General features: G+C 44.1%; 2 protein-coding genes across 3 annotated transcripts; one reads left to right on the top strand and one right to left on the bottom strand.

Annotated features, from left to right (window-relative positions):
- The first annotated feature begins 17 nt into the window (after positions 1–17).
- On the top strand, positions 18–5,287 carry prpf38b (pre-mRNA processing factor 38B). The gene is made up of 6 exons (XM_018676867.2): positions 18–453; positions 1,042–1,110; positions 1,310–1,461; positions 1,723–1,783; positions 3,032–3,267; positions 3,843–5,287. The coding sequence occupies exons 1-6, from the start codon at positions 244–246 to the stop codon at positions 4,519–4,521; spliced, it is 1,407 nt and encodes a 468-aa protein (XP_018532383.1). The 5' UTR covers positions 18–243; the 3' UTR covers positions 4,522–5,287.
- On the bottom strand, positions 4,804–27,913 carry LOC108883561 (mucin-4). 2 transcript variants are annotated; one of them, XM_018676865.2, is made up of 46 exons: positions 27,821–27,913; positions 27,679–27,700; positions 26,287–26,547; positions 25,922–26,188; positions 25,450–25,719; positions 25,043–25,303; positions 24,100–24,360; positions 23,655–23,915; positions 23,280–23,540; positions 22,853–23,113; positions 22,497–22,757; positions 22,138–22,398; positions 21,762–22,019; positions 20,748–21,014; positions 20,396–20,653; positions 20,041–20,304; positions 19,581–19,841; positions 19,238–19,495; positions 18,198–18,458; positions 17,843–18,100; positions 17,465–17,734; positions 17,113–17,370; positions 16,634–16,894; positions 16,257–16,517; positions 15,689–15,955; positions 15,358–15,612; positions 15,011–15,271; positions 13,944–14,204; positions 13,559–13,816; positions 13,185–13,445; positions 12,842–13,105; positions 12,491–12,754; positions 11,645–11,902; positions 11,299–11,559; positions 10,897–11,154; positions 10,513–10,773; positions 9,652–9,909; positions 9,291–9,554; positions 8,949–9,212; positions 8,590–8,859; positions 8,151–8,411; positions 7,773–8,033; positions 7,399–7,689; positions 6,519–6,755; positions 6,389–6,436; positions 4,804–6,248 (listed from the first exon to the last, which is right to left on the bottom strand). In XM_018676865.2, exons 1-46 carry the CDS (start codon positions 27,884–27,886, stop codon positions 5,965–5,967), a joined length of 11,415 nt encoding a protein of 3,804 aa, XP_018532381.1. In that variant the 5' UTR covers positions 27,887–27,913; the 3' UTR covers positions 4,804–5,964. The 2 variants fall into 2 exon arrangements, with proteins under 2 accessions (XP_018532381.1, XP_018532382.1); XM_018676866.2 differs by lacking the exons at positions 13,185–13,445; positions 13,559–13,816; positions 13,944–14,204.
- Positions 27,914–27,918: the final 5 nt, after the last annotated feature.

Below are 27,918 nucleotides of genomic sequence, written 5' to 3'. Positions count from 1 at the left end.
TGTTACAGCAGCAGCGGTTCGTTCACACTGCACCACCAACGGTACAGTTCCGGTTCCACCTCGCAACAGGACTTAAGCTACAGCGACGGCGGGAAGTTGATATCATCAATTTAACCACAAACCAGCAACAAACAAACGGACGAAATTGTTAAAGATCGACAATTCACTATTTAATATTGATGGCTCTTTGAACGGAAATACGCCAACTGTAAACCAAGTTTAGCGGTGTGGGATTCAGCTAGCATGGCTAACATCGGGAACCAGCTACCAACACAGGCCGTTAGCAAGCCTGCACCAGGAAAACATGGAAATGTACTGCCTCTGTGGGGCAACGAAAAGACTATGAACCTCAATCCAATGATTCTTACCAATGTGCTGTCCTCGCCGTATTTCAAAGTTCAGCTTTATGAACTAAAGACCTACCACGAAGTTGTGGACGAAATCTATTTCAAGGTAACAGCGAATGCTAACCCGCATGCTAGTTGGATAACCACTGTCCAGTGAAGCTAGCGTTACTGTGGCAGCAGTGTGCTGCAGTCTTCTAGTGAGAAGCGGTAACTGGCACCAGACAGCGCTCGTTTTATCTTACTTAACTTTAGGTCTCGATAAGTGTCAGTATGTCCGCTCATTTCATGTACTCGTACTCACGTAATTACTTACCATCTCTCTGTTGGCGGTAACTCGAGAGCAAGATAGCTTGCGATTGTTGGTTACCGTTATAAACAATGTACCGTGCACGTCTCGTCTGGTTTACTCAGAATTGCTCCGTTTTTGTGTGTTTTCTTCGGTGTTTTATGTTCGAGCTAAAGTAATCGTTACAACAGTTTAACATGCCTGTAGATATTAGGCAAGCTGTGTTATTAATTTGTATGGGGGACTTCCACGATAGTCTCAGCATGTCTCATGAAGGTTGTAATGTAAGTTGCCGGGGGGGGGGGGGGCCTTTACGATGTGTGGTGTGAATAATGGCAGTTCAAATCACAGACAGGTGTGTGTGTGTATGTGTGTCAACTAGTTTGATATGGTTCTTTGTGCCTACAGGTGACTCATGTTGAGCCTTGGGAAAAGGGAAGCAGAAAGACTGCAGGCCAGACTGGAATGTGCGGAGGGGTAAGTGAGAAGTACGTGCTTTTTATATTCCCCATCTTCTACCCCCGTATATATTTTCCTTACCTATCTGGATGCTGTCTCAAATCTCTCTATAGGATGTCACCTGGTATCATTGTTGTCAAAAAGTCAGCCCTGACAAATAGGTTAGGTGAATGATGTACAGAGATGTCCTTTTCAAACATATCTTCATCCCTGTTAGGTGCGTGGAGTTGGGACTGGTGGTATTGTGTCTACTGCTTTCTGTCTTCTATACAAACTGTTTACGCTCAAGCTGACTCGTAAACAGCTGATGGGTCTGATCACTCACACAGACTCTCCATACATAAGAGCACTTGGCTTCATGTACATAAGGTAAGTATCTGTGTGTGGGTGGATATTCTTTATAGTAGTAGATATTTTGCATGTTTTGGCGTAGACATCATTTTGATTTCAGATTTGTTTAAGGCAAATTTAATTCAAATGTTTTAATTTAATCTCTGAAGCTGAACAGATCAGTGTCTGTGGTATCACTGGAACAGGTTCATATAAACATATTGGAAATCTGTGTAACATCACAACACGATTATGTGATGTAAGTGTTCATCTTGTGTCATCTGTTTTATTGTACCTCAGATACACTCAGCCTCCAACAGATTTGATTGAATGGTACGATGGCTTCCTGGATGATGAGGAGGTATGTCACCGCGGGTAATAATTTGATGTTTCTTTCTCTCCATTAAATACACAGTCACACGACACCTGTTAAAAGCTGTCCGTTTCCCCCCGTTGTGATGCTCATAGCTGATTTTTCACCTTTGCCTTCATTTGGCTTAATTGTCCCCAGTTTTTGTCCTTTAAACCTGAGTAGCTAGGTTACTTGCTCACTGCTCTGCTGCTGATTTTTATCAGGGTAAGTACCTTATATAATGCTGAGTCAATCTTTTAGTCTAATGTGATATCAAGGCATGCTCTCTGTTCTTGACAAGATTTTACAGGACTTGTTGCACAAAACTAAATTTGGGATTAATGATAATTGAATTGGAGAATTCATATGGATACACATACAGACACACAAGTTAGATACACATACCAAATTTTGCATAAATCTGTTTTGTTTAATTAAAATCTAATTTGATCCCAGACTGTGCAACCAGGCCTCCTTTGATGTTCTGTTGCATTATATTTGAATTGATTATATGAAATCCTACCCAACTGGTTAATTCCCCTGTTTTTTTCTTTAGATGCCCAATGTGCAGCAGGTGAATTGGATATTGTATCTCAGCACTGTTGGTTTGCGTGTGTGAGTGCAAAGCGGCTGTTCTCTACCATTTAAAGTTGATAACTATTCAACTGGTGTGCACTTACCTACCTGCTCCAATCTGCGCTTACACTGTGGGCATTTTTTATCCACCTGTTGTTAGGAGATTGATGAAGGAAGCCATGGCTTCTCTGTCTTTCTCTCTCCAGCTCAATCAGGATTTGCCTCAATGTTCTTCTCTCCCTTTCCTTCATTTATGGTCTGTAAAGAGAGGATGTAACCCCTTTTTGAAAATGTGTTTTTAAACAGATCATCTAAAGGAAAAGGGGTGAGGATCTTATGCCAGAAAAATAGATTGTACATTTGCTTGATTGTCTTAGCTCACTCTGTAAACACAGACTCCAGGAGCTACCAGACAGCTTAGATAAGACAAACTTTCTGTGATATTTATAGATTTTTTTTTCATCTAGTAAGAATTAGCAGTAAAGTCAGGCACATTTGATTGATATAAGAGATTAAGCTAGATGAACAGAGGTGAAGGTTCAGTACTTGGTCATCACAAATTGCTTTTTGATTTGAGGCAAGATTGAAAAAGCAGTCAGATTTACCTACTTCCTGCTTGTGTGTGCTAATTGAATGTTTTATTTTCCCCCCCCCCGGCTCTTTCCCACCGTGTGGTTCCAGGAGCTTGACGTGAAGGCAGGAGGTGGCTGCGTGATGACCATTGGAGAAATGCTACGCTCCTTCCTGACCAAACTGGAGTGGTTCTCCACTCTTTTCCCCCGTATCCCAGTGCCTGTGCAGAAGATTATCGACCAGCAGATAAAGGCAAGGCCTCGCAAGGTCGCTCAGAAAGAGACACAGGAGGAAGAGGCCACGTTCACAGAGTCAGGGAGGCAAGGGGAGCGGCGCCGCTCCAGGTAAAGGATTCAGACAATTTGGTGTGAAATTATCTTTTTTCTCCACAGTCTTACCTGGCCCCACGAATGTCTTTTCTGTAACTTTTTTCCACATGTTTGATGTGATGCATTAGACCTGTAAAACTTTTTAAAAAGGTGGAAAAGGATGTCTGTTGATAACTCTGGTCCCATCTGTCTGGAGACTATTGTCAAAAGTTATTATTGGATTTAAGCCCATACACACCCATGGTGCAACCACACAGGTTTTGTCAGTTCTTTTACTTGAATGTACCTTTTCTCTGAAGTGTGCATGCATTCACACTGGCTGCAATTGATTGACCTCCTCCTGACCTGTTAGGACATGACCAAATGACATCTTTCTATGCTTGACCAATGTCTATTGTCGTATTTGATCCAGGATATTTTATCCTTTCACAGAATAGTTGGTGTGTGAGCCATGTGTCGCTATCAAGTGCTTTTGTGTGGTCTTGTCAGTTCCAGTCAAGCAGTGGACCCTGTGTCAATAGGCGACAGTAACTGTTGAGCAATTATTCTGATGTGTTACATAATCTAGTTTACGATACCTATCTTTCCAGGACTCCCAGACGGACACCGAGCCCCCGAAGGTCGCCCAAACGGTCAAGGAGCAGGAGCCACCACCGCGAGAGGGACCGCCACGGCCCCAGCTTCGACCGAGAGCTGGAGAGGGAGCGTGACCGGCAAAGGAAGGAGAGGGAGGGCAGGGACCGCGATAGGGACAGAGACAGGGGGGACCGAGGGGACAGGGAGAGGCGGCGGTCGCGCAGCGCAGAGAGGAACCAAGACCGGCGAGAACGCAGGAGAAGTCGCAGTGGCAGCCGGGAACGAAGAAACGAACGCAGAGACAAAGAAAGAGACGGCGGGGATGACAGGAGCAGGAGAAAGGACAGGGATCACCATAAAGATAGGGGCACAGAGAGGGAGAGGTCCAGGGACAAGAAGAGCAGAGGAGAGACTGACGACAGGAGGCATAAAGACGACAGGGAGAGGCACAGGGAAGAGAGGAAGGCCAAGAGGTCGAGCCGGAGTCGAAGCAGGGAGAGGAAGCACAAGAGTGGGGAGGAGAAGAGCAGGAAAAGGGAGCGCAGCCACAGCAGAGATAGAGACAGGGAGCGAGACGGAGAGCAGCGTTCTCACAAACGTAGTCGTAGCAAAGAGAGGAGTCATCATCAGCGTGAGTCCAGTAATGACCATAGTAAACATAGTGAACGCAGAAGGAGTCAGAGCACTGAGTAAATGTCGCCTCGCAGCAATATTACTTCTTCTACTCCCTGTGATTTTCATCCTTTTTTCTACCCAGTTATCTGGTCTGTCACTTGTGCTAAAGAGTAGGAATGTTAGCACATCGGACATCTGGAGTTGTTGTCTTTGGCCAATGTAATGTTGCTTTACGTTTTATGTTTTTCTGCCTTTTTCACTCCCGATTAGACCATTGTTAGTCTTCACTTGAAATTTGGAAAGTGGCAAATTGGCATTTTAATTTTCTATGGTTCATTCTTTTGCCCCAGGACGACGTGGGTTTGTATATAATGTTTTGGTGGCTGTCTACACATGATAAGTGGTCAGAGTTGCATTCACTGCTGGGTTGGGCGTGGTCCATGCTGAAAGCTCAGTTTAACACTGTCGTCATATAATTTATAAAGATTAACTGTTCAGGCATGTACAGAAGCCAATACATGCCTTTTTTTAAATTTGACTAATACTACAGTCCACATGTCTGGAAGTTCTTTATACTTAAGCCTCTTTGTCCACTGTACTCTGATTAAACATGTTTTGAACAGTCCAAAGTGAACGGTTAAAGTTCATGTGATGTGGCTCACACCAGCTCAAAGTAATTCTTTCGATGGTCGTGTGTAGACAGCCAGAGAATGTTTTAATCCTCTAAAGGGCAGTATGCAAAGGGTAATTTTTACCACACACACTTGAGCCCTGCTTGTGCTGTGATTGGGTTATTGCTCTGTTGCATTTTGTTTTCTATTAAAACACTTTTACAAACAACAAACTTTGTTCTTATTTTAAAGGAAAGGGCGTTCAAATGTCATACAAGCACAGATTAATGTAGAAGGATATCACAGTCATTGTGTGGAAATGCAAAGGGTGACACAAACAGTTTTTTGTGCGTTTTATTAGAATGTAGTCTGAAAATAATTTCCTTGTTAAATACACATTTAGAAATGGCAAAAAGAAAATACACTTCCTGATATATTACCTTTAAGATGACCAATACATAATTTACAAAAGTGAATAAAATATAAAAAGCAGGAGGAACAAAGCCATAGATATAAAATATAACCTCAACCAACAGCAATGTGTACCTCTATGAAAGGTTTTTACACAAATATAGAATACTAATTTTACAATTTTTTTTTTTTTTTTTTTTTTGAAGAAACCTATTATGTTACTTATTTAATACATGAATGAACTGCATTGTTGGCAGTGGACAGACTATTGCAGCAGTCCCATTTCTAGCTTTTCATTATAAGACCAACCTACACTAAGAACAACTGCAGCTGAAATGTAACAGTCACACCCGCCCACATTAACTCCCACGTTCTAAAAGATCTAAAGTTATTGTGAAGTATGTATAAATGTCAAAGCGCTGCTGGTTTGACAGCTACATCGTCACATTTAACTGGGAGATGTGCACAGACCTCTTTCTAAAGTCTACAGAGGTCCTGCTTACATGGCAAGCCCTTGTCCTGTTTGCACGCACACGGGCTCTGACTCTGGCCCGCTGGTGGCAGAGATGCTGGCCGACACTGAGAAACAGTAGGTGGAGTCGGGGCTCAGATCAGGGACAATAATGCTCTCCCCATACACCATTTCCTCCTGAGGTTCGCTGGATCCGTCCTGCTTCGTGATGATCAAGCTATAATAGGAAGCATCATCCACTTGAGACCACTCAACAAAAACAGCTGTTGACATCATCCCTTTGACGTCCAGCACGGGAGCTGAGAGGCCTCCTGTTGGAGAGAAAAACAAGCCAGAGGTGTGAATTAGTTCCCAGCGGAATGAATTGAGATCGCATGAAACGTTTCAAGAAAAAATACTTCAATGAACATAAACAATCAGCCACAAGTGGTTTCTACAAATGCAAACTCACCCCCCTGCATTTCACTGAGATCTCTCCTCCTGCGTCCTTGTGGTACCACTAAGGACAAAAGCTTACATCATTTATTTTGTTTTGAAAATACAGCATAATACATCTTTTAGAGACGCACATCTGTTCCTACCATTTGTGATATTTTGAGCTTCACTGTCTCCAGCTGCGTTGCTGGCGATGATCACCAGGTTAGTGGAGGTGATGTTGGACAGAGAGCAGGACAGCCCTGCCACTCTGCACAGCTGAGCCTTTGGCGTAACACCGATGTCATACACCGTGTACGTGGTGGCAAAGACCGAAGACTGCCAGGAAATTGTGGCGAAGGTGCTGTTACCGCTGTACACCACTCCTGATGGTGGACAAGGAGCTAGGAGAAGAGAAATTACAGAGTTAGTTCAAGCAGCTGAAACCTTGGTTATAAAAGGCATGCTGTTCCCTGAAACATTAAATATTAACGGCCTCTTTCACAGCACGTGTTAGTATTAACATTAACAACGCTTTTTTTTTGTATGCCATGATCGCGAATCAGCATACACTGTCCACATATATCTACACTAAATGTCAGGAGAATATATTGCAAATTTTTCTCCTTTACATTTATTTGACAGCTGTAGTTACAAGTTTCACTGTAGCCTGAGTTTTTACATACATCACACAAGCTAATTCAACATTGTTACAGCTTGAACCACCCAAACTAAATGACTTCAAGCTGCTATGTAGCAGCTTTGGATTACATGTTTAAATGCAGCTTTTATTAGAGTTATTGCTTACACCTGGGCTGTAATGACTCTGTATCATCAGATTAGCAGTAATATTAAGTTTTGACAGGAAAAGCACAGGTCTAACTAATGATGCTGATGATGGGTTAAGCCATTATTATTATTATTAGTTATAACTGTGTACAACAAGTGAAAATATCAGCCACAAAAAAAGGTTTATTGTCAGGTAACTGTAACACCCTCACCCTCACTCAATTAAAAGGCAGTAGTTCAGTGTTAAGTTTAGTCTACCTGTTACAGACTCGTATGGTGTGGATGGGTCGCTGGTAGCAGCACTGCTCCTGCTCTGCACCGTAGCAACGTAGGACGAACTGCACGGGAGAGGAATCTCAAAGTATGTCATGCTCGTCCAGTAGGAAGAGAGCTCGAACTGGGTTAGGTTGTCCCCGAGCAGATTCCCCGTTAACGTTAACATGTACTCAGTGTCACTGCAGGAGATCTGTGACCAGCTGAAGCGCAACACCTGGATCGCTGACTGCATCGGCAGCAGCTGCACCTCAACGGTGTCCGGAGGACAGGGAGCTGAGGGAGAGAGAGGAGGATTTAATGCACTATTCCATGTTACATTACAAAGTTACCGAGTCTTTGAGAAACAGCTCTTATACCTGCACCACTCTGCACTGGGTCGGTGAAGGAGCTGTTGCATGAGCCATCTGAGGCCTGGACGGAGAAATTATAAACTGTTCCACAATCCAGACCCTCAATAGTACAGGTGGGATCTGCGCTTTGACAGTAGAGCATGTCTCCGCTCCCAGACTGAGCACAGCCATAGTAGTCTACAGTGTTATCACTGGGTGTCCACGACAGCAACGCAGACTGATTGTTACAGTTGAACGTGACTGAGAGTCCACCTGGCTGACAAGGACCTGGATGGAAAAATTTGTAATTCTTAGTGTGCAGAGACCGGCTTTATTTACTCATAAATGTATGTACATTCATTCATTAATATTCTTTATATGTTTTATGGATAGAAAAACAAATACCTGTATTTAATGTTGTATTTTCACTGGCCATGCTGGAGCAGTTTTCGTGGCTAGCAGTTACAAACACAGTGTACTGCTGGTCACAGTGCAGCTCTGATACACTGCAGTTACTGGAGGAGGTGTTGCAAGTGTGCACGTGTCCATCAACGGCCATAGCGACGACATGGTAGGTTTCAGCAATGGGAGAGGGAGTCCAGGACACCAGTGCACTGTGGTCCTCACAGGAGGTGCTAACCATCACATCTCTGGGTGGACAGGGCTCTGAGAGGAGGAAATAAATCAGCATTAGGTGGCTTGAAAATAGGGTTTTCTCATGCAACCACTAGAATTTGTAATTATTTATTCTGGGGATTTAGGGAGATAAGAGAAAACAAAGTCCTGCTACACATTTTTTGCTTTCTTTTTTTATGAATTTTGCTTTTGGTGAAATGTTTGTTACCCATGCTAACTCTGTAGGGCGGACTTCTCATGCTGCTGCATTGGTCTGATGAAGCAGCTACAATGACGGTGTAATGAAGGTCACATCGAGCTCCATGCAGGTAGCAGCTAGTGCCCGTGTCATTGCAGGACAGGTAGGTGCGATCGCTGGCTTCTGCTGTGGCGATGTATTCTGTGTTTCCACTGCTGCCCTCCATCAGCTCCCACATGACAAGGATGGAGGAATTGTGGCACTGAGGGATGGCGGTGATACCAGAGAGGGAGCAGGGGGCTGGGGTGGGGGGGAGCAGAGTTCAGGAGCTGTGACACTAGTATAAATGAATATAGAGCATTTCTCTCACTGGGACTGAAATCTGTTACCTGTCTGCAGCTCGATGGTAGCACTCGGCTGACTCTCACACTGGCTGTTTTTAGCAATAACGCTGAAATTATAAAGAACACCACACGCCAGGTCCTCCACCTCACATGTAGTGTTACTAGAAGTGGTGCAGTTGGCTGTGTAGTCTTCTCCACCTGTGGCTGACACAGTGTGGCTGTCCGCCCCTGGACCACCGTCCCATGATATCCAAGCAGAGTTGGTCACACAGTCGATGTTGCCCCTGATTCCTTGAGGCTGGCAGGGAGCTGCAGAGCAGATAGAAAAGTTAAATCGCCGATTGAATCAATGGATTTACGGATGGACGACTTGTGATGTTTTCATACCTGACAGGATGCTGTGGGTCTGACTAGGCTGGCTGCGGCAGTCGCCTCTGACAGAAGTGACGTGAATGGTGAATGTTTTCCCACAGCTCACGCTGCTGATGGAACATGCTGTGTCTGTGGTGTTACACGACTCGCTGATTCCTCCATTTTCTGCCATTACTGACACCAGGAAGTGGTCAGCATCTCTGATGGCATCCCAAGAAATCATCAGGTCGTTTGAGGAACAGCTGAGCTGGGCGCTCACATTCTGGGGTGGACATGGGGCTGAATAATGAGAGAGTAAACAAATTGAAAATGTTAGCACAGAAGTATAAATCTGTAACTGTGTATCAGACTGTGTTTGTTGGTGTTTATCTCTAACCTGAGTTTAATACCAAGGCCTGGCTAGGAATGCTAGAGCAGTCGTCGCCCATAGACACGACCTGAACAGTGTAGTTGGTGCCGCACATGAGGTTGTTGAGGCTGCAGCTGAGGTCAGAGGTCTGGCAGCTGATGTTGCCATGACTACTGCGGGCTGTCACTGAGTACTGTACAGCCCCGCGACTGGCAGACCAGGACACAGCAGCAGTGTTGTTGGCACAGTCCATCACCACTGAGACGTTAGTGGGAGCACATGGCACTGCAGATAAAAGAGGAAGGGTTAGTTGTTGCATAGTGTGAGAGTTGAAGTTGTTGAATTCAGTTCAGCAATAATCAGTTCATAAGTAACTTGTAATTACATAATAATCATTTATGTGAACATGAGTGATACAATTTAGTCTAACTTATTAAAGACAATGTCAGTTTACCTCTTACAAAACTAATGTTGACATATACTGAAAAGATACAATACGTTACATGTATGGAAGGTATAGTCGTTTAGTTTAATAGATAGATAGCTACAATAATAATCTTTTTTTTTTTTAAATATAACCATATTTTTTACATTAAGATATATGTTGACTATGGTAAATATAAGGAAAATATATGGTAATGATTTATACCATCATTAAATTCATCCTAAATCCAACTGACTTATTTGATTTTATATTTAAATGCTTTTTTTTTGTGACCCTGGAAAATTCTCTTTCAGTCAGCTCTTGATTACTGGGAGTTTCAATAGTAACAAATCTGCTGTTTAGGAGCTGACCTCATGTTTTAGCCCATTTATGATCTGATTGCTTAAATGAAACTATATGTTATCAACAATAAAATACTGCATGTGTTTTCCCTTCCAGCTCACCTGACTGCAGACTGGTGGTGTGACTGGAGGTGGTGTTACACCGTTGGTTGGAGGCTGTGACTGACACAGAGAAGTTGTACCCACACATCAGGCCTGGGAAGCTGCTTTGATTAGAATCGGACATGGACATCTGTGAGATGCCGGTGTCGGTCTGCATGGTGACCGCATAGTAGTTGGACCCATTACTGGCCTGCCACGTTACCATGACGATGCCAGAGAGACAGTCCTGCATGGTGGAGACTCCTGAAGGTGGACACGGCCCTGGAGAGAAGACATGTAAGTTGATTTTAGACCTGTTTGACCTCAGCTCCACTATTACATCCTGATACCTAAACTCTCATCTGACACTTTGACATACAAGTGTATAGAAGGTGTTTAACCTACATGTCTGTACAGAAGCCAGTGCACTGGAGCTGCCGGGACAGTGCTGGCTGTGAGGTGTGACCGTGAGGCTGTAGTTTTGTCCGCAGGTTAAGTCGGAGAAGTGGGCTGTGGTGACATTAGTGGTGAGTGCAGATGTCTGGTTTCCTGCCTCAGCTGATACCATGTACAGGTTTGTTCCATTACTTGCATCCCAGCTCAGAGAAACAACTTTCATACTGCAGTCCACGGAGGTGACTAAATTCTGAGGCACACAGGGATCTAGGAGAAAGATAACGGACGTGTTTATAGATTTTAACCATATCTAGTTCTTAGTACATCAGCGGGAGACTTTATAGAATTCATTAATAAATCATTACCATTTATTTATACTGCACTTTTCTGAACAAATGTTGCGTAACATACCCATATGGATGACTGAGCTGTTGCTGGGCAGGCTGGTGCAGTTGTCGTCCTTTGCTCTCACTACAACAGTGTAGTCCTCCCCGCAATGCAGGTCATTCCAGGTGCAGGAGGTGGTGTTGGTGAGACACTGGTGGGTGTGTCCATCAAGGCCAGTTGCAGTGACAATGTATGACTCGGCGCCGTCGCTGGGCCCCCAGCTGACAGAGCCCACCTTAGACTCACACTGCACATAGGTTGTAACATCCTGGGGGATACATGGGGCTGTGGAGAGAGGAGGGGTGTAAACATACACACGTGCAGGGGCGAGTATTGCAATGTGCACGAGGTGTAAAAGGCAAAGTCGTACGAGTTTTGAAGAAGGCAGGGCCGCTGGGGATGCTGTCACACTCGCTGCCTTGTCCTTGCACAGTGACGTTATAATCCTGTCCACAAGGCAGAGTGGCTGACAGCAGAGTCTGGGTTGTGTTGTAGTTCTCCACATATCCGAGGCTCCCTGTGGCTGCAACTAAGTAATTCACAACACCGCTTGCCTGGTGCCATGAGATCTGGACCTCCTTGCTCTGACAGAGGGCCTGAACGGACACGATCACAGGCTGGCAAGGCTCTGACAGGAGCAAGAGGAGGAAAGAAGATAAGAGAAAAATGATTATGAACAGAGGCAGAAGTTCTCAGATCCTTGAATAGATGTAGAAACTCTACAGGGACTGAAACAGTTAGTTTAGTGTTAGTTTAGATTGACAAAACATGACAAAACTTGTTTTGTTTTTGGGTTGTTTTTGTTTGTTTGTTTGTTTGTTTGTTTGTTTGTTTGGCTGTTAATTTTTTTGTGATTTATGGACTAAATGATTATTGTTAAAAAAAAAAGACCAGATATAATGTCCAATAAAAAAATATTAATTGTTAGTTTCAACCTCAAATAAAAATCACATAAAATTGATGAACAAGTAAGTGATATATAGTGATATAATACAGAACATATCAAAAGTAAATCTTAATCTGTCAAGTAACTATCACTGTCAGAATAAATGTAGTGGAGCAGAAATTATTATCATTAATTACAGTATTTCCCTCTCAACTGAAGCATAAAATGGAAACACACAAGTAGAAGTATCATAAAACTGTATTGAAGTACAGCACTTAAGTAAGTGCTCGTATTTACTTTACACTGAACTAGGCATACACCAGTAAGTACCTGTTTGGATGGACACACTATTACTGGCCTGGCTGCTGCAGCCTTGGCTGTGAGCTCTGATGGTAAAGTTGTATGTTTCTCCACAGGCCAAACTGGGGAACTGACAGGTGGAGCCCGTAGAGTTACATCTCTTCACCTCCCCTCCTGACGCCTTGATGGCAGTTGCTACATACAGTTCAACATCAGGTCTCTCCTCCCAGGACAAGACAGCAGTGCGGGAGCCGCACTGCAGGTCTACAGCTAGGCGCTGTGGCGGGCAGGGACCTGAGGAGAGGTGTGGAAGGATAAGGGTCAAATCTTGGACTAACAAAACCCACACTAACACTGACTAACTGTAAACAATCGACTCACGTGTGGTGAGGTTAGCGCGCATCGGGACCGTGAGGCTGCACTGGTCGTTGCTGGCAGTGAGGCTGATGTTGTAGGTTTCCCCGCAAGTTAAACTGTTCACATTACAGCTGTTCTGTTGAGTTGTACACAGGGTCTGAAGACTTCCACTGACAATGGCTGACAGAGAAAAGTTTGCTGTGCCATAAGTTGTGTTCCAGGACACGACGGCTGCACCATCAGAGTTACAGTCGACTTCTACTTCTACCTCTCTGGGCAGGCAGGGAGCTGAGGAGACAGCTTGAGTGAGTTTATAAATGGACACAAAAAAGATCCAATATTACATATGCATCGAGTATGTTAGTACCTGATGTAAGAGACACCACTGTGCTGTCAGAGCTGTTGTACTGCTGTCCCAGGGCCTTGACCCAGACGCTGTACACTGTGCCACATGTCAGTCCTGAGACAGTACAGTGGGTGTTTGTGGCAGCGCAGGAAGTGTAGTGGCCGTTTTGGTTGTCAAAGTAGGCGACATAACCCACAGCGAGGTCGCTCTGATCCCAGGAAACTGTCGCAGCGAGTTGTTCACACGCCATATTGGCCTGAACGTTGGTGGGTGGACAGGGCTCTGGATGAAAGGATAATACACACATTTAGGAATGAAGCATGGAGACATACACATGCCTGTGCAGAGTGAAAGTTCTCAGCCATTTCATATTTCTACCCAATCAGGAGACACACCTGTCATAAGGTGGTAGGGTTCAGAGGTCACAGTGTTATTGCAGACCAGGTTTTTGGCCATCACCGTGACGTTGTAGATCTGACCACACTGCAGGCCGTTCAGGAAGCAGCTGTTGTTGGTGGTGTTGCAGGTGACCATCGAGCCTTGGTCAGTCACAGCCTCAACAGAGTAGGAGCTGGCACCACTTGCTGAACCCCACATCACCTGGGCAGTGCTCACATTGTAGTGGACAGAGAGATTTATGGGAACACAGGGCTCTGGGGGGAGAAAGCACTAATGTAGAGGTAGTTTCATTCAGTATGATGAAAATTTAATGGGAATTGATATGAAGACCAGTCTACTCTTAACCGTACTGGTTGTAAAATGGCTGGTATCACACTGTACCTGTGGTGAGGTATCCTGCCATTTGAGCAGTGCTGTTGCAGGACTCTCCCACAGCCACCACGGTGACGTTGTATTCCTCTCCACACCGCAGAGAGCTCAGCTGACAGTTGGTGTGGTTGGTGGTGCAGCTGGTGGTGTGGCCTGATGAAGCTGTAAGCTCAGCAGCATAGTACAAAGCTCCAACACTGGGCTGCCAGGATATGGTAGCAGAGTGGGCTTCGCAGTCCATTATGGCCTCAATGCTGCTTGGCTGGCAAGGCCCTGTGGGATTAGGAAGAATATGACTCAACATTTATAGACAAATTAGATCAGTTTATGGCAGAGAGAGCCTATGCTCAAAGGTCCACTTACTAATCATTCAGAGCTTTCAACTGCATCTCACAGTCCTCACTCACAATTCTCCAAATTAGCTGGTAACAATTTGTTTATCACTGCATCACTTTAGAGTAGATTTAAACATTTTAGCAACTATTGGATGGACTTCCATTAAATTCATGGTGCCAGGAGGATGAACCATAATGTCTCAGTCATCCTCTGACTTTTCCTCCAGCACCGCAATGAGGTTGACTGTACTGCATTTACCTCAAAGCACTGCTGTGCTTTACAGAGCCACTAGCATGACCATGTAATTTCAAATTATTATTATTATTATTTTTATTTTTTGTTTATAGAAAACTTAGGTGTTTTTTTGGTGCAGTCTGTGTATCCACTTCTACTCAGGAAGTGGGTATAAATGTGCATTGCTGCTTGCTATACTGTCTTTTTTGATACTACTGTTGAAGGTTGCCACACATTCAAAGATATAGTGTAAAGTATAGTTTAATATGCATTGCATTGTTACTTCAGAATCAAAGGGCCCGTCGTCAGCTAGAGTTCCCCTGACAACACTATGGCATATGTGTTAGTCTTTCCTACAGAGGTTAATCAGAATAATGCCCTAGAATGAACACAAATATAAAGTTAGAAAATTACACTTGCTGCAGGTGCCACAACATCCTTCAAAGATGCTGCTGCTTGCTTGGATTGCTGCACTGGTGTCTGCACATACTGGTAGATGTTAACTTTACCTGATGTAAGAGACACCACTGTGCTGTCAGAGCTGTTGTACTGCTGTCCCAGGGCCTTGACCCAGACGCTGTACACTGTGCCACATGTCAGTCCTGAGACAGTACAGTGGGTGTTTGTGGCAGCGCAGGACGTGTAGTGGCCATTTTGGTTGTCAAGGTAGGCGACGTAACCCACAGCGAGGTCGCTCTGATCCCAGGAAACTGTCGCAGTGAGTTGTTCACACGCCATATTGGCCTGAATGTTGGTGGGAGGACAGGGCTCTGAATGACGGGAAAGCACACACGTAAACATGGAGAAAAGACATTATCATAGTTATCATGGAGCCACACCTGATCAGGTAACTGACCTGTCATGAGGCGATGGATTTCAGAGGTCACACTGTCACACGCCAGGTTGTGTGCAGTCACAGTCACGTTGTAGATCTGACCACACTGCATGCCGTTCAGGAAGCAGCTGTTGTTGGTGGTGTTGCAGGTGACTGTGGAGCCATGGTCAGTCACAGCCTCAACAGAGTAGGAGCTGGCACCACTTGCTGAACCCCACATCACCTGGGCAGTGCTCACATTGTAGAAGACAGAGATATTTGTGGGAACACAGGGCTCTAAAGAAAAGAAAGAATTATGTAGTTTCCATTCTGTTAAAATTGTTAATAGTCCAAAGTTTTGTGTTACACTCACCTGTGGTGAGCGTGGCCGGGGGACTGGCAGGTCCAGGACAGCCAGTGTGCATTGCCTCCACAACAACAGAGTACTCCTGTCCACAGACCAGGCTGTTCAGGTTACAGGATGTTCCCGTCCCGCTGCAGGAGGAGCTGTGTCCATTGGTAGAGGTTGCCTGAATGCTGTAGGCTGTGGCTGTGGCTGTGGCCGCAGTAGTCCAGCTGACCAGAGCATCATGTGTGGTACAATTAAGTTTAGCTGACACATTGGTGGGAGGACATGGGGCTAGAAAAAGAGAGAGGTGCAGCTAAGAAGAGTACCAGTACAAGTGAATCAGTGAAATCTCCTCTAAAGTTCACTAACATGTTGTCTCTCAAATGTTATTTAAAATTTTGTTTGCTTTGTACAGAGTCAGGGTAGCTGCTTGTGTTAAGCTAAGCAAGCCAGCTGCTAATGGTAGCTTCATATTTAACAAACAGACATGATAATGGTATTAATCTTCTCATTTTAGCAAATAAGCATATCTCCCAAAATGTCAAACTATTCCTTTAATAAATGATTATTAAAATGACCTTAGCAAATGTACCTGTGATCTTCTCTATAGAGCTGCTTATTTCGCTCATGCACACATTAGTGTGTCCCATCACAGTGAAAGTATAGAGTTGACCACAGCTCAGGTCCAGGAAGGTGCAGCTGCTCTCAGTGGAGACACAAGTCGAGTTAACGCCTGCGGCAGAGGTGGCTTCCACAGTGTAGTTCTGTGTTGAGCTGCTCTGCTTCCATTTCACTGTCATGACATTGCTGCTACAGTTCTGGTCAACAGTGGTGTTCTCAGGTTTACAGGGAGCTGGAGGTGGATGCAAAAAAAAGAAGAAATCTTCCATCAGAATCATATTAATTATTCTCCAGCAACATCATTTTGTTTTACATAAAAGTTCTGCACATGACAGAGCTGCTACTCACCAGACTGAACCTTGTAGTCAGAGCCAGCGATAACACTGCAGTGGATGGAGGAGGAGGTGACGGCCACCTCGTAGACTTTGCCACACTGCAAGTTGTGGATGGAGCAGGAGTTGGAGGTTGAGTTGCAGGAGGCTCTGTGACCGTCTGTGCTGATGGCCCAGGCGGTGTAGTCATCTGAGCCTGTGGTCTGTGTCCAACTCACGTTCATCACATTAGTGTTACACTCCACTTCTGCTACGACATTGTCTGGGAGACAGGGAGCTATGGGAGAGAATTTGATCACAGATAAGCACATGTGCTGCCAGTATAGGTGTACAGAGGAATATGAGGTGTTATACATGAGAAAAAATATGAATAAGTTTCTATAACAGTCCACTATAGAATAATCTTAGCTCATTAGTGATTATTCTTGCATATTCAAAGATGTTTTGTGTGTTATTGCCATGTATGCTTGTGTGTAGGTTGTCCTCATATCTCACCAGATTCAAAATGAATGTCAGCGTGTTTAGTGCTGTTGCAGCTTTCTGTGGAAGCCACCAGTGTAGCGGAGTACAAGCGGCCGCAGTGAAGTTTAACAGCGCAGGAGGTGTCGTTGGAGGAGCAGGATGCTACGTGGCCGTGCTCTCCTGTCACCTCTACAGTGTAGAAACCTGCCCCAATGCTCTCAACCCAGGAGAAATTCCCTCTGTTCGTCCCACAGTCCACACGTGCGGTGAAGTTGGTGGGCTGACAAGGAGCTGAAAGGGGGGTAAACTGACACTTAATGTATGTTGATGCTAGGTTATGATCATTCTTTTTACTCCACTGCAACTGTACAGAAACGTATTCTACCTGTGCTTATTTCTATGGGTGGACTGTAGCTGCTGCGGCAGTTGCCATCATGTGCTGCGATGCGGAAAGCATATCTCTGACCACACAGCAGGTTGGTCAGAGTGTGTGAAGTGTTAGAGGTGGTGAGCACTGAAGGAGGGAACGTGCCGCCCATCCTCTCAGTCTGTAAAGTGTAGTTGGTCCCAGACACTGGATTCTGGTTCCACGTGAGGGTCAGTGTGTTGGTATCACAGCTGACCTGGCCCATCAGGTTAGCGGCCGGACACAGAGCTGGGATGAAGCAAAGGGGAAGTTGAAAATAATTCTTTGTGATTAAACCAACCTGAGGACAGAAACATCACATCAAAGAAGCAAAATACATTGCAGTTTCCCTCTCACCTGTTCTCAGCACAGCCGCTGAGCTCGGCTCGCTCCGACAGCCCCTGTCCACAGTTACTACATCAACAGAATAGGTTTCCCCACAGTGGAGGTCAGTGAAATTGCATGAATTGGAATAGTTCGAGCTGCAAGTGTGAGTGTGTCCATCATCTGCAGTAGCTGTTGCTATATACATCTCTGCCCCTGTTACTGGTGACCAGGAGACAATGCTGTCCTCACAAGCTGGAGACACAGTGACATTACTGGGAGCACAAAGACCTGGAAAAACACATAGAAACATAGGGTTTAAGATTATCTTTTTTTTTTCAGAAAAGAAATGACACAGTAAGAATTTGGATACCAAGTTGTTCTGCACCTGCTATAAAGCTGTAAACAGCACTTGGGTTTCCTGTGCATGTCTTAGAGTACGGTGTGACTGTGATGTCGTAGGTTTCACCACAGTGGATGTCAGGTACTTGACAGCTGGTAGTGTTGGTGTGGCAGTGGTGAGTGTGTCCATCCTGGCCTGTCAGTGTCACATTGTATCCTACTGCACTGGAGCTTCCTACCCATGTCACTAGGGCTGAGTGATTGAAACACACCAGGGTGGCACTCACATTCTGTGGGGCGCACGGAACTGGGGAGGGAAAAGGGGTGAAAAAAGATGTGGTACAGCTGCTCAACAGGATAATCTTCACAAATTATCACCACCGTTATAATTTTTGAAGACTAAATACAATCACCAGAAGTAAACATAACGTCACTGCCCCCAAGCTTTCAACCTGTAATTTGATTTACCCGCTTACCTTTCTTCAAACGTCTTTCTTCACAGAAACTTAGTGATAGTTTGCAAGAGTAAGAGTGTAAACACGAGGCTTTAAAGGTGGACTGGTGAGTAGATCGGTTGTCGTATGGGACTTTATGATGTCAACAACCTCTGCAGTCTCATTTAGCCACTTGTTAGCAACTGTCTTTTTAAAAACATGTAAAAGCCAAAATGTAGTAGTAGTAGTAATGAGTATTAACTGGTGTATTTTATGTTGTAGAACAAAATGTGAAAATGTCTTGAGCTTGTGTTAACCACACAACCTATTTCAGGCAAAAACCCATTCAAAATACCCATTGACTTTTGGACAAGGGAACCGGAAGTGCTAAAATGCTAACTTATTTCTGGGTTTTAGACTCACTCCTGCAACAGTCTATTACAAAAAACTCTAGCCCTAACCACGGACAGCATTTCTAAGTTTAACCTCCATGTTTGTGCTGCAGCTGGATACACTTGACAAAATTTTCCAATATATCAAATGCCTGTTTTAAAACTACCTTTTTCTTGTACCTCTGTAACAGTCAATCAGTTTAAATTGTTTTGGGGGGTTATTATCTTGTTTATTAGCAGTATATCAGTGGACAAATTACCTGTTTCAAAGGGTTCACTAACAGTGGGGATGCTGTTGCACTGTGCCCCCTGAGCCTCGACCGTTACATTGAAATCCAAGCCACAGGGAAGATTTTGGAAAAGACAACTGGTATTTGTTGTCTGGCAGCTGTCCTGATACCCTTCTCCTGCTACCTGAGCCAGGAAGCTGAGGCTGCCCATAGGGTCAGTCCAGCTAAACACTGCTGTGTTGGTGCCACAGGTATACTGCTTAGATGTGATAGCTGGAGAACATGGGACTGAAAAGAAAGCAGAAGATGGAGAAGATGTGATTCCTTCACACACAGATACTTAATGTTCTCTCACACCTTTATACACACTCACCTGTAGTAATGCTGGTGTTGGGTCCAGGCGCGCTATCACACTGGCTTCCTCTTGCAGTGACTGTGGCTGTGTATGTTTCACTACAGAGGAGATCTGTTAGGGTGCATGTAGCAGTGGCTGAGCTGCAGGAAACCTTGTGCCCGCTTGTAGCTGTTGCATTAACTATGTAACCTACTGCATCAGCCATTGACTCCCATGACAGAGAGGAAGAATTGGTACCACACATCTGGGTGCTGTTCTGGATAAAGGGAGAGCAAGGAGCTGAGAGGGAAATAGAGAGGGAGAGGGATCAAGAATTGTTTTAAGTATTTATAAAGACAAACAGACTCTCTCTCTCTCTCTCTCTCTCTCTCTCTATATATATATATATATATATATATATATATATATATATATATATATATATATATATATATATAGTCTTTTAAAGTTAAGCCTGTCTAGCTTTCCCATCTTCTACCTGTCATCAGGACTGCTCGGGTGCCTCCAGTGCTGTTACATGTGGCGTCCTCAGCCACTACAGTCAGATTGTAAACTTTTCCGCACTGAAGCTGGTTCAGCTGACAAGAAGTTGTATTGCTCCTACAGGAAATATAATTCTGAGAGCTGCCCTCTTGAGCAACCACAGTGTAAGCCACGGCCCCAGGAGCAGCAACCCAGGACACCATGGCTGTGTCTGAGCCACAGTGGAGGTTGCTGGTCACATTGACAGGGTCACATGGTCCTGTTGGAAGAGGCAGAGAGGAGTTATGTGTCATGTGATGTGCTCCAAGTCAAGAAAATGCTTTTGAGACACAAAAATATGTAAACTGAACCTGTTGTTATAACAGTTTGAATGGGAGCGCTGGTGCAGTGGCCGTCCTCTGATGTTACTGTGATGTTGTACTGACTAGCACACTGCAGGCCGGAGACAGAGCATGTGAGGTTTGAGGAGGAGCAGGTGTCAGAGAAGCCGTTGGGGCCCGTCACTGTTGCTGTGTAGGTGGTAGCGCCAAGAGAGGCGATCCAGGAGGCTAGAAGAGACTTTGTGCCACAGTCTGTCACTGCTGTTAGGCTCTGAGGGGAGCAGGGTGCTGGAGGAAGGTATCACAGCACATTAATTAAATCGAAGAAACAAAATATAGTTAATGGACGTTATTACTCTTTTACCATCAACCTATTTATTACCTGTTTGAACAGTTTGTGGGGAGCTATATGGGCCGCTGCAGCTGCCAGAGGAAGCCTTGACGGAGACATTATAAGTCTGTCCACACTGAAGAGCACTCAGACTGCAGCTGGCAGTGTCAGTACGACAGGTCACTGAGCTGATGTTTCCATCCAGCGGCACAGCAGTCACACTGTAGTTGAGTGGCTCAGGAGAAAGGATCCAGCTGACCATTAAGTCATTGGTGCCACATAAGAGGTTTGTGCTGACGTTCTGTGGAGCGCAGGGAACTGAGAGAGATAAATTAATAAATCAGAAAGTGGCAGGAAAGTTTGCATCAATTGCATCTAACAGATTAGAGTCAGTTAGTCAGTTAATTTTATATTGTTATAGTATTTTAAAAAATCAACAGGTGTTTTGTAATGGAAAATGTAATTTCAGAAAAAAAAGTTTAACATTTTGGGAAATACGTCTTTGCTTTCTTGTCGAGAGATTGTGTAATCCATACTAAAACCAACAACAAATTGTGGTTTTATTGGGGGTTATATTGGGACTATTTCTTAGCCAGGCACAGTGATTACCTGGAAATATATGTAATAACCTGTCAATCAGTGAGCTTTAGAGGTGCTCAGGGCAGTTTTTTTTTTTTTTTAAATTAGTGGACCGTCTTCATGCAAAGATAAGAAAACCATCTCCTCCTGAGCATATCCTCCAAAATGTTGAACTATTCCTTCAGTTCATTGAGTCATAGTTACAGTGTATTTGTACATGCATGTTGCAGAAGATACATTTAACACACAATGAAAAGTGACAAAAGCTCTCTGTATAACCAAAAGATTAATCACTGTATGTTATGAAATGAGCTCTGACTAAAGGCTTACGATCAGCTGTTCAGGTCAAATCAGGTCTTTTGATCAAGTGTCTTTTGCAACAGCTGATCATGAAGTAAAGTACACTAAAAAGGAAAACTACCAGTGTCACTTGTGATCAGCCCGCAGAAGTAATATTTTAAATCATCTTTTAGTATTTATTTGAACCTTGGTCTTGTGTGAAGGGAGCGCTGTAGCTGCTGACACAGGTGCCATCAGTGGCAGTCACACGAACGTCATACGCCTGGCCACAGACCAGGTTACTCAGGGTGCAGTTCGGGGTGGAGCTGGTGCAGGTGAGGATCTGTCCGCTGCTGGTGGCTTTCACATTGTAGCTCGCTGCATTCGCACTGGGAGCCCAGGACACTTGAGCGATGCCAGCGCTACACATCAGCTGACTGGACACATTAGAGGGGGCACATGGCTCTGGAGAGGGAATCAAATGAAACATCAGTCACTGTCAATGAGGTCTTTGTTAATGACTTTAAAATCTGACCGAGCTACACATGCATGATATCAGTGGTTGTGGTCAGTGTTGTGTTACCTGTGTTCAGAGAGACAGTGTTGCTCAGTGGACCTGTACAGTTGTCATCAGCTCCTGAAACACCGATGGTGTAAACCTCCCCACACTGAAGCGTAGGGAGGCTGCAGGAAGTTGTATTGGTTGAGCACTCTGACCTGTGACCTCCGCTGCTCGTAGCAACAGCTGTGTAGTATTTGGCACTGTCACTGGCCACCCATGACACAGGTATGGGATCTGGAGCACATGTGCGCACAGCTGTGACGTTGGTGGGAGGACATGGCACTGAGGAGAAATACATATGAAGGAGAAGGTTGAGGAGGTTCAAGAGAGTCCCACAGCTGCTTCTATGTTCTTAGAAATGATAAATCTGTGTTTCTCACATGTTTGCACCGTGACCTCTGTACTCGGCAGACTGTAGCACTTCCCGGTGACGGAGAAGACGATCACTCCATAGGAGCTTCCACACAACAACCCTCCCGTGGAGCACTGTGTCTCTGTAGAGTTACAGTACAGAGACCGACCCATTCCATTGGAGATGACAGTGGTGTAGTTCTCCGCAGGAACAGAGATGTTCCAGGTGACCGTCAGCTCTCCGGTAACACAGGTCACACTGGCCCTCACGTCCTCAGGGCCACATGGGACTGAAAGAATTAAGGAACAAAGGTGAACAAACATACAACATTTTTGGTCTTCATTCTTCCAGAAAGAAGCAGTTCACTCTGTCTGAGTTTGCTACCTGAATCCATGCTGATAGAGGTCGAGGTGGACGGACAGTTCCCGTCACTGTAGGTGACAGCGACGCTGTACGACTTCCCACAGGGCAGAGAGGTGATTTTACAGTTGTTGACTGTGTTGCTGGTGCATGAGAGTTGAGCTCCACTTTGATCCTCTATAGTTGCTGTGTACAGGCCTGTGGGCTGATGGTTCTGCCACACTATGAGAGCATGGTTGGCGTCACAGTCTCTGAAGGCCTCAATGTTGGTTGGAGGACACGGTGCTGGAGAAGAAGCAGAGGATTCAGTCAGAGAGCACAGATTCAGTAAATCTGACTTTGCCAAATTATTACAAAATGAACTTTGATGATAAATAATCTGAGTTTTCATTGAATTCAAAGATGCTTTATCTTTTTTCCTGATGAGTCGTGATTCAACCGACCGACCTACCTGTAAGAAAGGTGACCTCCTCGCTGGCTGTGCTGTTGCACTGGAGATTAGTCCCAATAACGCTGGCGGTGTAATTCTGTCCACATCTCAGGCCTTCGATTAAGCAGTTGGTGCCCAATGAATTGCAGCTGTGTGTATTTCCATTGGCATCCTGGGCGATGGCAATGTAGAATATAGCACCAATGTTAGTCGTCCAGTTAACTCTTGCGGAGTCTTGGCTGCAGTCGACTGATGCTGAGATATTGGTTGGGGTGCAGGGAACTGGAGAGAGTGGAGAAAGTTTGTTTCTGAGACCAGTCTCTCATAAAACAAGTCAGAGTAACAGAGCATTAGTGATATATGTCACACAGTCATCACAGAGCTCCCAGTACTCACCAGTCTGAGCCACTTCTCCCAGCACCTTGTTGGTGGAGCAGTTGTCATTGGAGGCGGTGATCCACACACTGAGGTGTTCGCCGCACGGCACGCCGGTCACTGCACAGCTGTTGGAGGATGAGGTGCAGATGTAGGTTTCTCCAGTGTTTCCCTGTGCTTCCACAGTGTAGGAGAGAGCTCCAGCAGCAGAGTCCCAGGTTGTGATCAGCATGTCAGCGCGACATTCAGGTGCTGTCCTTACATTTGTTGGTAGACAAGGAGCTGGAGGGAAAAAATAGAAAGGATATCACATTTATTAATATAAATCAGAATAAAAACTGCTTACATGCATGGTAAATAAAATTACCATTACCATTTTATTGAAAGAAAAATTATGTAGTTACAATCCCCAGAGAGATCACAACAAATAGTGTGTTTGTTCAAAATATATCAAGGTCCTACTCACAGGTCCGGACAAACTCAGACTGGCTGATTTCGCTGTTGCATTCAGAGCTGACAGCGTACACATTGTACGTGTAGAACTGACCGCAGCCTGTATTAGTGAAGTAACAGCTGTTGTCCACTGTCCTGCACTGCGTCGCTTTGCCAGTGTTGTCCACTGCCGTGGCCACATAGTAGAAGGTGTTGTTGGTGTGCTGCCAGCTAAAGACGATGACATTGCTGGAGCAATCATGAAGGGTATGTAGATTAGCTGGAGCACAGGGGACTGGAGATGACAGAGAGGAGACAGATTAAATGCAAAGCGGTGGCATGGAGAAACTCTGGTTATACCATGGGAGAGGAGTGGAGTTCCTGTTAAGCAGTGAACTTTGTAAAATACTATATTAACAGAATAGCAGTTTTGTAATTTACCTCTTTGTTTGCGTTCAGTACATCATTGACGTAAAGAGGTGTATGTGTGTGTGTGTGTGTGTGTGTGTGTGTGTGTGTGTACGTGCTAAACACCAGATCATTTCCCTGGGCGGACTGTGTGTGTCTCCTTCACCTTTTCACTTTCCAGACAGATACTGTAGCTGACCTTTGGAATAACTCCCTGACTCCCTGGAGATTGTATAGAGCTTTAGATTGACTGGTGTTGGATGGCAGGTCTCGGTGGCTAATTAGAGGGTGTGTTTCACTGTTAAGCACGAGAACATGTATAGGACACCATGGGAGGAACCTAAACAGCTTTCCACAGAACAGACTTATGGGGAAGGTTAGTGATAGAGAGCTTAAGAGTATGTCCAGAAGTGTGAGTGTGTGTGACAGGGACAGATACAGTGAGAAGGTGTGTGCATGCATGTGGGAAACATATCCAGTCAGGTGATGAGGAACAGACAATGCAAGCTTTGAAAAGGGAATGACAGATGAATACAAGTAGTTTACGCATGAGCAGGTGCTCTGCTCACCTGTTTCGAACAAGGTGAAGTTGGTGGAGGTGCTCTCACAGTCGTCGGAGATGGCTGTTACAGTGACCCGGTACTTCTCACCACACTTGAGCATGGTTATCTGACAGCTACTGGAGGCTGATGTGCAGTTGAGGGACTCTCCGGTGCCATCAACGGCTGTGGCCCTGTAAGAGTTGGCCCCAAATACCAAATTCCAAGTCACTGTCACCATGCCGGTGGAACAGCTGTAGTCCACAGAGAACGTTGTCACCGGGTTAATGGCTGAAGAAAAAGTGTTTGAAAAATGTCAACAGATGATCTAGATGTTCAGAATATTTGTTCATCTTAACCGTAATGTCCTGCTTGGGTCTTGGACCTCAAGGGTTGAAGTGAGAATTATCTATCAATTCCATTGCTAAAATACTCACTAGCAGTAGTGTGTGTAACATTAGAGGCCTCCCCAGGCACTAAGAAGACGTTGACTGATGATACTCCCACTGTGTAGGTGGAACACGGCTCCAGATTACTGATATCCATAGATGTGAGTGAAGTGTTTCTGATGACCGGGGCATTGCTGGGGTTGTCGTCGTCACTCACTTTCACTTGATAAAGCAGGACTTTACTTACAGCGTTCCAAGTAACTCGGGCCGTGCTCTTTCCCGTCGGTACGAGGTTTACACCAGTTGGTGGCTGCACCACTTCCAAAAGAAAATACAGGTGTTACTCTAATGTATTTGGAAACAACCACTTACGTTGTCATATATCTTAAGCTGAAATGACTTAATGTTAGATAATGATTTCAACTTAACTTGCAGTTAAGTAATTTTTCAGTATCAAGCTTCTAATTCTGTATCACATCTGATTAAAGTTCATCTACACCGGCGTCGTATGTGCACTTACATGTTGTTATTGTCCTTATGTTACTTCGGGCACTACTCCCAGCACTGTTGTAGGAGTAGACGTAGCAGTTGTAAGTTGTAGAGGGAGTCAAGCCGTCCACTTGTCCCTTCAGAGTTGTGAAGGTCTGGTTATATTTCTTTGCGGGAAAACTAAACAGCTCCTCCACGAACAAAGTGTAGCTGTCTGCCCCTTTCACAGTGGACCACTCAAACTTTATAGATGTACTTGAAATTGCTTTGGAAAAGGTGATCTGAGATGTGGCGGGCACTGTGGAAATGTTAGATAATGATTTCAGTATTACTCAACAAAGGCATTCTTCTGATATATTTAAATATTTGTTTGTTTTTTTTACATTGTGTTCTTACCTGTCATGGATATTTCAACGTCTGTGCACACAACTGTTAAATACTGAAACACCTTCAGTGTCACTTGATAGACATGACCAGGTCTTAAACCCTGAACCACCCTGTGTGTGATGGGTACTGACAGCATCACCACCACTGGGGCGATATTGGTAGAGTTCACAACTCTCAAGTCCAGTAGATAAACTGAAGCTCCAGCATAGCTGTTCCAAACCACATCAAGCGTTGATGCTGAAGGAGATGTCACTGACACAATATTACAACCTGAAAAAAACAAAACAATGGGGGATTTGATATCTCTATATCTAGTAAAAGGAGGAGCAACAAAGTTTTGTAACACTATGTAAAATAGATATGCTGATAGTATTAAAGCAAAAAATGCTACAGACAAGCTAGAAGTATGTTATCTATTCAAGTATATTATTTTATTACATTTTAAGATAAAACTGGTAAAAACAAGCCAATACTGACCATTTTATGCATGCTGATTCATTTCATTTTTTTTTTCATAATTCTTGTGTTATAGTTTCAGGAAGATGATAACTCCATAGACTAACTTCAATAACATCAAGAAAGCCTTGAGAGAAGAGAACTTTTCATCACTAAAAACACTAATAAACACTAATACACTAATAAACACATAAATTTCCCACAAGTGGGATGAATAAAGTCTATCTTATCTTATCTTAACTCACTGAGGGATTGCATTGATCATTTAACAGTACTGAACAGGCCCTCTTGTGGTGGAGACCTGTCTTGGAGCTATTATCATTTTCAACCAGTCATTATTGTTAATCACCCAACTTCACCCAACTTCACCCAACTCCTCCAGATATGAACAGTGTGTCTGCGCGTTGAACATTATCATTCATTTCCAAATACTGGTTCATCAGAGATGCTGCTCATCAGAAGACTTTACTCATATTTGGTATTCACTGAATACATTTCCAGAATAATCAACCACAATCAGCTGCTTTTATTTTACCTTCTTTGGTTGCTTTGATATTTCTTTTAATCTATTAGTTTGGTTTAAATCTGAAATTTTACTTTGGGGTACTTGCCCTCAGTGGGTTTTCATTACCTATATTTTTTAGTTAAGTTTTGAGGAGAGGTTTTATCAAAACCCAATTTCTGCATTGTTTAGGCCACAGCTGAGATTTAAAAAAAACACATGTCACACATTAACAAGCATAAATCTGCCATTAGATTAACTACTAAGATATAGAAAGTGACTATGCTAATATTGGTGTAAGCTTTTGGACATATATAGTATCACCAGAAAAATGATTAACTCTCCCACCTAATTAGTGATGGACAAAAATATCTGCCTGTCAAATTTAGTTAGCTACAAACCACTAAATGTGCTTCTCACATAAACTGTATCAGAACACTCACCTGTAGCCAAAACATTTTGAACCTAAAAAAGTAAAGAAAAAAAAGGATAAAAAGAGATAAAGTGAATCAATTAGGAACTATTATGAAATAATTACATGATTAAGTTAGAACACAAATAAACAGACCAAAAATGTATAATTACCTGCATGACAGATAAAAGAATAACTAATGAATAAAACGTCCACATCTTGTCTATTGTTAACATCATGGTCTCAGTAAGTTACATCCATTCAAGGGTTC

Source organism: Lates calcarifer, linkage group LG4 (genome assembly GCF_001640805.2).
Source record: "Lates calcarifer isolate ASB-BC8 linkage group LG4, TLL_Latcal_v3, whole genome shotgun sequence".
Lineage (NCBI taxonomy): Eukaryota > Metazoa > Chordata > Actinopteri > Centropomidae > Lates > Lates calcarifer.
This window is presented reverse-complemented; position numbering and strand designations above follow the sequence as displayed.

Bases quoted from the DNA above. Each gene is read 5' to 3' on its own strand.
- LOC108883561 (XM_018676865.2), bottom strand. From the start codon at position 27,886: ATGATGTTAACAATAGACAAGATGTGGACGTTTTATTCATTAGTTATT. The intron at 24,361-25,042 runs GTGAGCAGAGCA...TGTCATCTCCAG, and splicing joins CTTCACCTTGTTCGAAACAG to TCCCCTGTGCTCCAGCTAAT. The intron at 23,916-24,099 runs GTGAGTAGGACC...TTTTCCCTCCAG, and splicing joins GTCTGAGTTTGTCCGGACCT to CTCCTTGTCTACCAACAAAT.
- prpf38b (XM_018676867.2), top strand. From the start codon at position 244: ATGGCTAACATCGGGAACCAGCTACCAACACAGGCCGTTAGCAAGCCT. The intron at 454-1,041 runs GTAACAGCGAAT...TTGTGCCTACAG, and splicing joins TGGACGAAATCTATTTCAAG to GTGACTCATGTTGAGCCTTG. The intron at 1,111-1,309 runs GTAAGTGAGAAG...CATCCCTGTTAG, and splicing joins AGACTGGAATGTGCGGAGGG to GTGCGTGGAGTTGGGACTGG.